The sequence below is a fragment of the Drosophila erecta genome, unplaced genomic scaffold (assembly GCF_003286155.1).
Source record: "Drosophila erecta strain 14021-0224.00,06,07 unplaced genomic scaffold, DereRS2 tig00000000-arrow-pilon, whole genome shotgun sequence".
In the NCBI taxonomy this organism is placed as follows: domain Eukaryota; kingdom Metazoa; phylum Arthropoda; class Insecta; order Diptera; family Drosophilidae; genus Drosophila; species Drosophila erecta.
In genome coordinates this window covers 4,953,120-4,965,251 of record NW_020825194.1, presented here as the reverse complement: position 1 = coordinate 4,965,251, position 12,132 = coordinate 4,953,120, and the positions used below count along the sequence as shown (strand labels likewise).

The 12,132-nt window shown below is 46.0% G+C and overlaps 1 protein-coding gene across 3 annotated transcripts in view; it reads right to left on the bottom strand.

The window, feature by feature from the left end:
• LOC6554590 (nephrin) overlaps positions 1 to 12,132 on the bottom strand; it is a 73,270-nt gene that overhangs the window by 35,372 nt on the left and 25,766 nt on the right. For all 3 annotated transcript variants that reach the window (XM_001981510.3, XM_026981409.1, XM_026981410.1), the window contains exons 3-5: positions 1,716 to 1,848; positions 473 to 687; positions 295 to 405 (exon numbers count right to left, since the gene is read on the bottom strand). In XM_001981510.3, the coding sequence (XP_001981546.2) occupies positions 295 to 405; positions 473 to 687; positions 1,716 to 1,848 (459 nt within the window). The remainder of the gene's footprint in view (positions 1 to 294; positions 406 to 472; positions 688 to 1,715; positions 1,849 to 12,132) is intronic.

The window sequence follows — 12,132 nt, the reverse complement described above, 5'->3', positions numbered from 1 at the left end:
TATTAAAGCGGATTAATAAGCTAATGGCGTGCATGCATTTTTTACGCTTAGTTGACTGCTAACATAAGCTGCGCTTAGCTTACACTATTAAAGAGCATTTATGTTGTATAATTTTTTGTTTTAATTATCGTAATAGAGCTTACAGTAACGCCATTACGTGTTTTTACACTATTTTTCTAATTACTTGTGAATAAATTAAATATAATGAGAGTGGTTTACAGTGATATTTTCCACGATGCAGCTCATGTCAGCTGCCTGACAAGTACAGCCTGCAATTTGAATCTGTTAACTCACCGCCTCGCACTTGGCAGCAGAGGAAGAGCTCATAGCCCTCTCGGAAGGGTCCTGCCATCTGGGATATCTCCTTGCCCTGGGCATCGAAGATGCGCGGCTCCTCGGGAGGCACTGAAACGGATGCGAAATTTAATGCGCCACTTTAGCGGTCAGGCGGCTCCATAATGTTGCCACTTACCAACTAGGGTCAGGTTGTGCCTGAAGTTGCGCGTCGGGGAGTTGAAGAAGTCGACGCGACAGCGGTAGACGCCCCCATCCTCCGGCTTGACATCGTTGATCTGCAGGCGGGAGTCCTTGGGATTATCGCCGATGCTGAAGAACAGACGTTGCCCCAGATCGCTAGCTATGGCCGCATGTGGCGCCAATTTCACGTTTCCGCCCCGCGAGTCCAGGCTGCAAGAGGAAAATCAGGGAGGCGAATGTACAAGTGTAAGTGAGGGGGCGTGGCAGCATGTAGCGATTATTAGATGTCATAAATAAGCATATGCGAAGAGCATAAGTTGGCATGGCTCCTTCCACCGCCCAGCGCCCAGCGCCCAGCGCCCCTCGCATAATTTGGGTCCATAAAAAATGACGCTCAATTTGCACACCATGAGCCAGGAGTTTAGCGTGGAGTGTGGCAGGACGCGCTCCTTTCGTCTGCCCCGCGACTTTGGCAGCTCTGCGCAAATTGCAGTAATTTGTTGCTGTTTTAGTAAATTACTCAGTTTATTTCAGGACTCTGGGGTGGCCAGCGCCACTGCTCCGACTGCATTTCCACGCTCATGATTATCGAGTACCGGCCACTTCACGTGCTCGACTGGGCTGACACAGATCCGGCCCCTTTGCCATCCATAAACCCCTTTCTAATGAGTGCTCCCGAGAGTTTTGCGAGTGCTTCCCGGCAGCCGGCAGTCGGCTGCGGCACGCAAAGTCGGAAGGCATTTGCCACTTGGCATGCGGGGCACACGCTGGCTGCCACAATTTATATTGAAAATTTATCAGCGCAAATTTATGAAAAAAAGCGGGCAAGAAAAATATGATGGCTACGGGTCCATATGCGTGTGTGCGTGAAAATTTGCTACACTTTAGCAACGACAGCCGTAATCGGATGTGCTTTACATTTATTATAACAAAGTGGATTATGACGGGCGCATCCTTGCCCCAAAACAACCTCACACATACTGCCGTACTGTTGTACGCATGTGTTGTATGTGGCAGCTGCCGGAAATAAGCCAAAAGCGCTCGGCGAGAAAAAAATAACACGTAAGGTGTAGCAAAAGGATGCTGACGATTATTTCACGCTCCTGATGGCCTGATGGATGGACGGACGGACGGACGGATGGACGGATGGATGGATGGCTGTCTTGTAGGCACTCGGAGTGGATGATTGCGCACCAGTGACCCCCGGGATGTACGAGTAAGGCAGTAGTTTCGCTCACCTGTACAGAGGAATGCCCGTGGTGTCCTTGAACCAGAGCAGCAGCTTCACCGAATCCTGTGACGTGGGCGGCGTCAAATCGCAGGGCAGCTCCACCGTTTTGCCCAAAGCGGCCCAAACCAATCGAGCGGGTACTGAAATAAAAATAAGGTTTATTATACCGCTGCACTTAGAGAAACGCCCATTAGCTAAGTTATAAGTAAAGCGCAAAAAATACATCAGAAAGCCGGTCAGCATGTGTAATATATACATTCTATATTTTGATTAGGCAAGCCCCTATTTATGTCAGCAGAATAACCACTTGGCTTCTGGAAATGAAACTTGGTATCATTATTTATAGCAAGCATTCTTTATTTTAAAATAGCACGCTGTTCTCCGAATTTGATTTCTGCTGTGTTTTTAAGAGCATATCGATTTCCTGCTGATTTTTTTGTCGGTTTTTCTTTTATTTTATTAGCTGTCGTCGGCAATCGAAGTTGATTCTGGCGAAATGCCTCGCAGTGCGATATATATTTATTTATTATTTGCACTTCCTGCATGATTCGGCTGATTGTTTGTTATTTTAACACAATGCTTCCGCTTGCCATTCGCGGCAGCCCCGCCCACGCCGCCGAAGACGGTCAACGCCCCACCGCCCCACCGCCCCACCGCCCACACCTGCTCGAAGGGCCCCGCCCTCCGACACCCACAGCCGCCCACCGCCTTGTGCCGCCGCTGCCGCATTGTCCTTGCCCCGCTTCCGTTCGCCGGTTGTCGTCACCAGCGTCGTTTGCCGTTGTCGAGCTTGATGTTTCTTTTTTGGTCCTTGTCGGCTTCTCCTGCCAGGATTTTTGCTTCCTTTTTGATTCGACAAAAAAATGATTTCTGTTGAATTTGTGTTCGGCCCATGTTTTGTGTTCTTTTATTTGACAGGGCAACCTGTAAAATTTCCACATTGTTTCCGCCTGAGCGGCTTCTTTTATTTTTGCTCCACCTGCACAATAATACCGCTGTCGTTTTGAGCTTCGTTTTGAGGCCTCGTTATCTGGTTCCTTAAAGCAAAACTGAGTGCTTAACTTGCCCCCAGCAGAGCTCGGTTTTTATGCAGCTTAAATTCCAAACTCAATCGGCTCAGCCTTTATGGCTTAATTTTAAGCGACACCATACTCTGGCCGCGCTTTTATTTTGCCAAATAAACTTGAACATATTTTTTGCTCGTGTTTTTGCTGCCTCTTGATGGTTTTCAGCGCAAGTAAATGGGATTGCAGCGAAAAAAGAGCAGGGAAAAATGTATGCAGAAGCGCAAAAATATTTGCACATTATTGAAGTCCCAAAGCGCAGCTCGTTGGTAAGCTGTGTTCTTTTGGCCGCAAAGCCAACGAGTTGGCCATTTGTTATAAGTTGCATACTTTCCGGCGCGCACTCGCTGACAACTTGAGCAAAATGGCAAACAAAATGGCTGGCAAAATGCTCCTTCTGCCGGATTCTATGCTGCAATTTGTCAACGCTTTGGCTTGCGGCTGGCTGTGCAAATATGTGGCCAATGCGAGAGGAGACGACACCTAACCCGTAAAGCCATATGAATGGCCTCGGATATGTGGATGCGGATGTGTGGGGCCAAATGGCAGTGGCTAAATCTAAATCATGGCATCCCCTCCGTGGACGGAATTCAGGTCGAACTCCTCCATCTGACCAATTATGCAAAGCGCTGGGAACACTTTTTGATGTGCTCCACCGAGATTGAGATCTATTTATAATTGCCAGTTGTTAGCGCTCCCTGCCCAATGATTTATGACCACATTTAATTCTCTATTGGCAGTCGGACGACGACGAATCCCTCGTCTTTGATGTGCCTTCAAAAAGTTCCAAGATCCAAGGCAAACTGGCTCTACCTGCGGTGCTCCCTCGTTTTTGATGTTTTGTTTTGACACATCACATTATTTCCGCCTATTTTTAGCCACTTGTAATTTACTTAACCCATCGAGTTGGATGCACAGGGGCGCGACTATTGGAATTTTGACTGCATGAGGGAGTTTCTAGGTAGCTCATCATTTGTGCATCGGTGCATTTGACAGGCTCTCAACGGCATGAATCAATTAATTTCCATCGAATTCGTTGAGTGTTTATGGCTGTTTTATAATTCCAATTAAGACAATGGGGTGCTTTCGAATGCGTTTGCCGATGTAGTGAAAAATGGAAATGCATTTCGGATGATCTCTCTGCGGATTTCACTCAGAAAGTGTATTTTATTTTATTTTACGATTTAACCATGTCCCACTGGCCCGTAAAGCTTTAAGTTTACTAGGGAGAAATTGCGCATACGCAACGTGTTACTTTGCATGCATAAACCAAGAGCAGCCAGCTGCTTTTCGTGCCCCATTTGGCTGGGAATCCACTGCCTGGGGCTCTCCGTGCCACAAGGCCAGAGCCCCAAGACAACGTTGCATTAATTATGCAGTGGTTGGAGGCCTTTGCGGCTCTTCAAGGCGAGATTCGCTCTCTGGGCTTAAGATATCCACGTAATACAGCCAGCGGATATATTTAATTGATTTCTTTTTAAGCGAGCGTTGGCTGCCAGCCAATAGTTTAATGAACTTTCGGCAAAATAAACCCACGGCAAACGGAAAGTGTTGCAAGAACAATAATAGAAAATCAACAAAGCGCCTGGCTAAATAAACTTAAACTCACAGGCTGCCCATTAAGTGTGCCGTGTCATTGTAAACAGTGGGCAAAAACAATGAGAAAAAAAATGGTATTTGGCAATCTTTCAACATTTGAACACTTTTTTTTGGTTCAGCCAAATGGTTCTATTCAATTGATATTTAAAGCGTAAGCGAATGGAATTCGGATCGGGCCATTGGGGTTGACACATAACACATAACACGTAGCACATAGATAACATATTACACATACGCACTGTGTGCGCAGTGTGGTTTTGTTCTGCGGTTGCGGCTTTGTCTTCTTGGTGAATGGTAAATGGTGAATGGTAAATGGTAAGCGGTGGCTCTGGAATGGTTGTAGCATGGTGAGCTGGTTGGGTTTGATTGAAACGTTTGCCAAACGCACATAAAAGTCAATTACGCAAAATATAAGTTAGTTAATTAACTGAAATCAGGGCGAGCTCAGCATAATTGTATATGTACTATGTGTCCTGCGCTCTCGATCCTTAGCCCTTTTTTTGTGTGCGTATTTGAGCTGCTGCTGCCATGGGGCTGCTAATGAAAAGTTTATTTAGAACGGTGGCAAGTCGGAACTAAACCAAATTACAGGCAATTGCCAAGATAAATATTTGAGTTTCACTATTCAGAGCGGCGGCAGCAGATGCTACACTGCGCCAGTTTGCCATATGCCCTTCCACTCCATATAGAAGGGGATCGCTTCGATGCTTCTGCTGCCTCTTAAATATTTCATTCAGACTCCGGCCGGACTTTGCTTTTTCATTTCCTCAGCCCCTCGAACGGCCGACCTTACTTACTGCTTTTTATGCCACGACTGCCTTTGCCGCGTTGGGCCAAATTGTTTACATTTAAATTGTACATTATGGCAAACACAGACACACATACATACGCACACACTTGCTTGCCACAAAATGTAGCAAGTTGAGAGCGAAAGTGGTTGCCATTGCGGACGGAGGTTCGTCCTGCCCTTCTGCTCCGCCCATTTTTTGACCCAGCAGCTGTCGGGTCACGCCCCCCTGCCACGCCCCTTTGTAGTGTAGTCAAAGTCGTCAGTGACCCTAATGTACTTTCTCACACTTTTTAGCATGCATTACGGGCTGCCTAACACGGTTGCCTCCATTCAGCGTGTGTGTGTAAATAACTTTTAAAGTGCTTTACTCGCACACTCACACACTCACACACACACACACACACAGACTCTCACTTTGCTAGAAATGTGAGTATGAATATTTACTTATAATTAGAAATGCCAGAATGTTTTGTTTCCCTGCTTCAGCCTTTGACTTTGCCCCTGCGTATTTTTCTTTTCCTGTGTGTCTCTGAGGCGTGTTTGTGTGTGTGTGTGTGCGCACTTCCGGTTGCCGCCATCTTTGAGGGCAAATAAGCCCCAAAAAGTGCTTAACCTGAGTACATGACTCTGGTGTTCTATGCCCTTTGTTTGCATTACTTCGCTTTGGCCAAAACACTGGTAATGTACAAATTAAGAAGTTCCCTACACTGGGGACAGGCACAACAAATAAATGTACACGAATTATTTAAAGGCAAAATGTTTGGGCGAGAGTCGCGAATTCGTGGCGCCAAAGAAGTCGAGCAACAAATGTTCGCGCCAGGCGATTCAATTAGGCGAAATATTTCTTGGCGGCCCCCTGATACGAAATGTTTCCCAACATTCTCTTGTAGGCTTATTAATAACGTGTGTGCACTGGCAAAAATAACGCCTAGTTGTTTGCAAGCGAATAAACAAGCATATGTTAGCCATTACACCTGCACAAAAAATCGTAAAGTATAATCTAGCAATGCAATGCTTTAGAACATTAAGCAATTGTTTAGTTTAAGAGGCTAAGACGCTGTAAGTCTGCACTCGACAAAAATGCCAATCTTGTGGCAGAAAGTGCTTATTTTCGTTGCCACTCCACCAGAATTTCCCAGGATTTTCTCACAGTTCAGCTGGGGATTTTTCACAAATCCGGCAAGTCGTTGTCGATGGCGTTGTGGGTCAGCCAGCCAGCGAAGGCGGCCACTCTGCCGGCCTGGCAGTGAAAGTTTTCAAATTAAATTTTGCGACGCCATTTTCAATTAGAAAACTTCTCGGCCAAAGTCTCTTGCAGAAGCGCGACTCACTCGCCACCACCCACAAACCGCCCAGTTGCCCCATTCGTCTGCTTGTGCCACATCATCGGTTCAACTTGGCTTTAGCGTTTTCCCCAGATTTTTCAGAGACCGAGAACGAGTCGCAGAAGGACCTTCTTGGCGTTGCGTTGCCTTTGCTTTCAATTAAAATGCGTTCGCTGTCATTTTGGACGCCGTATTGCACTGGCTACGTGATTTAATAATAAAATACGAAAAATATTCCAGTCAGCGCTTTGTTGTCCTTGTTGTCGGCCATTACGTGGCTGTTTTTTCTCCTCTTCCTTTTCTGGCCATTTTCTCCGTTGTCCTGACTCCTGGTTATGCCTTTTTTCCTCGCAACTGTTGCTCGGGCTTCTGGGGCTTTGGGGATACAAGGACTCGACTCGAGAGTCGGCAGCAGCATTTAAACAACACATTAAATTTAGAGAGCGAATGTGGACGCAGTGCAGCACTCGCTTTGCCCGAAACTAAACTCCTATTAAACTCCATTGGGCAAAATGCATGCTTGTGCATTATTAATGGCAAAATTAGTTGCGGCTTTGGTTAATGTTGCTGTAAGCTGATTTCCTTGATTTATGGGACTCTGCGCGGCAGTTTGCGTTTAATTATTTATTTGCTTAAACAGTTTTTTAATTGCAATTGATTGAATGCCACTTGCGGCATATTAAAATTTCCGAGCACCGCAATTACAGGGCATCGCAATAGCAAACGTGGTGAATGGCCATTTTATTCCACGTTAATTGGATGGTGAAACTGACCTCCAGTAGGTTCGACAGGTCGCTCTAATGGCGCGTAAATTACTTGATTCCAATTACACCACCAAAAGCCGCTGGGTGTGAAGAATGTGGGCCACGCCCCACACGAATTGCAGCAGCCGCAGCAGCTGCTACACATGTCCATGAATTATACAAATTTATGCGCTTTTAATTTTGGACCAAATGTAAAAATAACAAGCCGCGCCGCAGGACGAAAGTCAAATACACTTTCCGCTGTCACCAGCAGCAGCAGCAAATACTGAAGTCCACCCCGACTAGTCAGCTTAATTTCCATCGCTCACTCGAGCTGGGAAATGTGTGGGCTATGATGGAAAACTCAACCGCAAGAAGCAGTCGAAAGAGCTGCGAGTGAGTAGGGAAACGCCACTGAAACTGAAACTGAAACTGGAAAACAGTGAAAATGAGCAAATAAATTAAAATGCCAGCAATGGCACACAAAGCAGCCGCACGGCATTTAAAAAGTAAAATATGGCAACGACTTGCTGCAGGATATTTTGCGCCGACACAGCAACAACAGCGGGGGCATTGCTGCCGCTGCTCCCGATGCTGCTCCTCCTGCTGCTCCTCCAGCTGCTCCTGCTCCTCCTGCAGCAACATGCAACACATGCTGCGCAACACGAGCCGTTGCTGTAGTTCCAGCTGGAGGGGAGGTTTTGGAAGAGGAGCCGAGGCGCAGTTACAGGACACGACAGGACACAGCTCGCCTGGCTGCAAACAGGAGCAGCAACAAAAGCAGCAGCAGCAGCAGCAGTAGCAGCAACCTCAAAACTGGGCCAAATGTGCTGGGTGCTGGGTGCTGGGTGCGTTGTGGGTCTGACAGGGGCATGGCACATTATTTACACGCGTGTTTATTATTTTCAATTAAAATGCACAGGGCAAATTTCGTAGGTAAACATGCGACAGCGACCGCCTGCCTTTTGTGACTCATGTCACAGGCAGCAGCAGCAGCAGCAGCAGCAGCAGCAGGAGCACAAAAACGAAAGTAACACACAGATACCGTATACAAATAGTTCGAGCAAGCCTAGGGGCAATTTATTTATAGTCGGTTCTTTTTCAAGTTGTAAAATTGCGTAAAAATCATTTTTGAATTTGTGCCAGTTTTTCGAAACAGAAATCGGCCCTCTGGCAACCGAGCACTATGAGGTCAGGGGCGTAGTGCAAAAGGGGCTACTCTCAACAACTATTTTAGGCACCACAAAGTGCGGATTAAGCTGTGGACTTGATGCTGTACTAAGGAATTAATAGTCATTGAAAAATGAATTTGTATTTATTATTTATATTTGAAAGTTTCTTGGCAACCCCCCTAGCCCCCGCCCCTGTGTTAGGTACAACCGATTTAGAACTAAGGCCCATACACACATTTACACTATACTATACACTTCAATGGCTTTGTTGCCGCTTCGAAAATTTCCCCCTGACACGAGCTGGCCCAAAATATTTTATGTGTTTTTAATGCAATTTAATTTCGTTGCCCACGCACCAAAAAAACCTAAGAAATATATATTTATATATAGTACTTCGGGGGAAACCCGGGGCCCAGGGACATATTTGGATTTGGACTGAAAAATGCGTAAATGTTTGCCGTAGAGAGCCCAGTAATTCCGATTTAAATAAATCAAATTTTGTGACAAAAAAAAAAAGAGAGAAAATGAGGCGCTGGGTTTTTCCAGGGCCAAAATGAAAAGCAAGACTGCGAAATGTAGAATGATTGGGCGCCACTTTGGGCCAACGCACGGCAGACATTCGAGCAATGCCTCCAGTCAGCAGTTTGCAGTTTGCTACCGGAGTGAAAATCAATTTAATTATAGCTGACAATTAAATTTGCGCCGAATTAACAGCGACACTTCAGTGTGTTTTTTAATCCCACTGGCAGCAGCAGTCGCCTGGCTCCGCTTTCCTCTCTCCAGTTGGACAAATGTCGCGCTGATTTCTTGTCAAACAATTTTTTAATCAGTGTCGCTTCACTAGAGCTGTCCTCGCGCTCCTTTCCGCCTCTCCGCTTTTCCGACTTTCCCCATGTTGGTTTGGCTTTTCATTTCGCTGCCTGTTTCTCCTGCAGATGCTGGCGCCGCGCATCCTGCAACTCCTCCGCCCCAGAAGGCCAGTTGGTCCTCGCATTTACATTGCTGCTGCTTCATTTTCGGCTTCCAGCTGCCCTCGATAATTGCCTGCACATTTTCGGGAACGTTAATTCTGACACTGGCGTGCCGAACAGCTGACTCATTGGAGCTAAAGCGCAGCGTCTGCTGCTTAATTTGACAAATTCGCATGACGCCAAAGCGGGCAGGCTAATTAGGCGCCTTGGCTTTGTTTTCGGCCCGTTCCCAGCTTCCCAGTTCTCGGAATTCAGAGCTCAAAAAACAGCAGCTCGTAACTTTTAACGACGATCCAGCAACGAGACAAGACAAGTGCCGCCAGCAAGTTTGTTTGCCTTGCGTAAACAAATAATTAAAATAATGTGACGGGGCAAGTGCAGCTGCGTATCTGAAGTATATGCAGATATCTTAGTATCTGTATCTGTATCTGCAGCTGCATCTGCGTTTGCCATCAAGCGCAACTTTCGAACGCCCCCCACATGACAAGTGCAGATGCAGATGCAGATGCCAAGTCGTGGGAACTCGCCGCCGCGTTGACTTGCACTTTGGCCCAAATTGCGGCCTACACTGCCACCCACACAGCGAGGAAAAAGAGTCTGAAAGTCATTTCAGCTAAATAGGAATTATGGCTAAATATTTATAGCAGGCCAGCGAACAATAAATGTGAGCCAGTTCTAATCCCCCGATACAATTTGGCGTCCAATTCAAAGATAAAAGTTTGGCAAATGTGTGGAGTTTTCCCCATTATGGCGCTTGTTTTCCCAAGTGCAGCAATGTGTTGTGCATATGCTGGAAAAGCTTTTAATTGTTTGCTTTTGTTTACCAATCGCGACCTCCTTCGAAGCTCAGCACTTGTGCTGCTGATTGCTCTTTTTTGTTGTCGAGCTAATTGATTTATTTACTGTGTGCGCCTGTTTTGAAATAATTTCAAGCTAATTTGCTTGTTAATCGTTCGCCTGCCCCGCCCATCAGCACCCACCGCCCCCATATGAGTGTGTGCGTGTGCCTAGCGCCATTTTGCCTGCGACTCAAAGGCGCAGCTCCAATGAAGTGTGAAGTGTTGGCAGCCTTTTGCGTTTGCCCCTCCGCCGAATGTTGTTTTGTTTGCTTTGCTGCTGCTTTTGCCGCTACTGCTGTGCATTGATTGCTAATGAGCAGGGGCATTAGATGATTTAGTGCCACTCAACCCATGATCCCCCCATCCCCCATCCCCACTATCCCCCCTATACACACGACTCCCGATTCCCGGCAGCGTTTTGTGAAAGCAAAACAAACACACATTAGAGAGCTCCACTTTCTCCGTGCCCCTCGCAACCCCTGCAACATTTGCCCCATCGCTTCGTTTGCTGCGTGCATTTGACACTTGCGCCTTTCAATTTCTAGAGCCATAAACCAAATCGGCAACGAGTTCCATTCCAAGCGCAAGTGGCCATAGAACCCAATGCTGCTCAAAGGACATAAGCCCCTATCGTCCATATATCAAATACATATGTATGTGGTGCAGACGAAGAAAAACTACCTACTTAAATTATCACCACATTAGCATTCCGATTTGTCCATTAAAGTTTCCACTTGAAAAACTAAATTATGTCTTATCAGCTCGATCAAAAACGTAATAAATTTTAAATATCATGTCGACTATAAATCCAATTCCAAGCATTTTCGCATTAAACTGCTAGTTTATTCCACATGTGGCAGCAATGTGCAATACTTTACTATTTAAAGAAAAGTACAAAGAGCGGCCATATGCATAGATTTTCTAATTTAAGATGTTATTCACTTAGCTGCTTCTTGAAGGTGTTTATGAACAGCGAAAGCTGTTGAAGACAGGGGTCATAATCAGACAGCAGAAATTGAGTTATAAGAATTGGGAACCAATTAATGCGAAACTCTCAAATGAAATGCAGAAAGTTTAGAGAAAGTTTTAACTTGGGGATGCATTGAGGATTTTTCCCGGCTGATAGCTGACCAATTTCTCTGTACTTTTTTCTCCATGTGAGCTGCCTGGTTTATGACCACGCCCAAGCAGCCTGTTTGGAAGCCTTTGCTATCAGTGCTGGTGCTATTTTGTATCTGCTTCGGCAGACTGCCATAACTCAGACGTGGCGCACTCAATTTGCTTACTTGGCAACAGTGTGGCAAGATCAGGGGGCAGGGGCAGGGGCAGGGGGCACACCTCTGCGACAGACGCGACTCCCTGGCCTTTGGCTGCCCGCCCAACTATTGCTCGCTTTTTTGGCCATTTTGTAGCTGTTTTATTTTGTATTTATTTGGCGCTTCTTTTGCCATTTTATGCTGTGACATTTCAGCGCTGGCTTCGCCGGCGACAAAATCCGTTTTATTTATATGCAAAATATGTAAATTTACGACCAGCACGACCCGCTTTTCCCCATTTTCCCCATTTTCCCTTTTCCAGCGCAGTCACCAAGGGAAAGGAAAGGAAACAAGTTGCGCACTTGTATTTTATGCACAGCATTGCATACTTATGGGCCACAACAAGATTGAATGTGTGCTGGTGAGTATCTGTGTGAGTGTGTGTTGGTGTTTAGATTTACATGTGTGATTTCGATAGAGTTTATTTCATGTGCCGAATCGCCTTGTCCTTGATGGAGACTAAAGCCCGAAAATGTACGTACGCATCTGCATATTTATGCAATTCGATGGTGTGGAATAAAATGAGCTGCCTCAGCCGTCTGACAATAATTTAGATAATTTTTGTTTTAATTAAACGCACAGCTGACAAACTGTTCAGATTTATG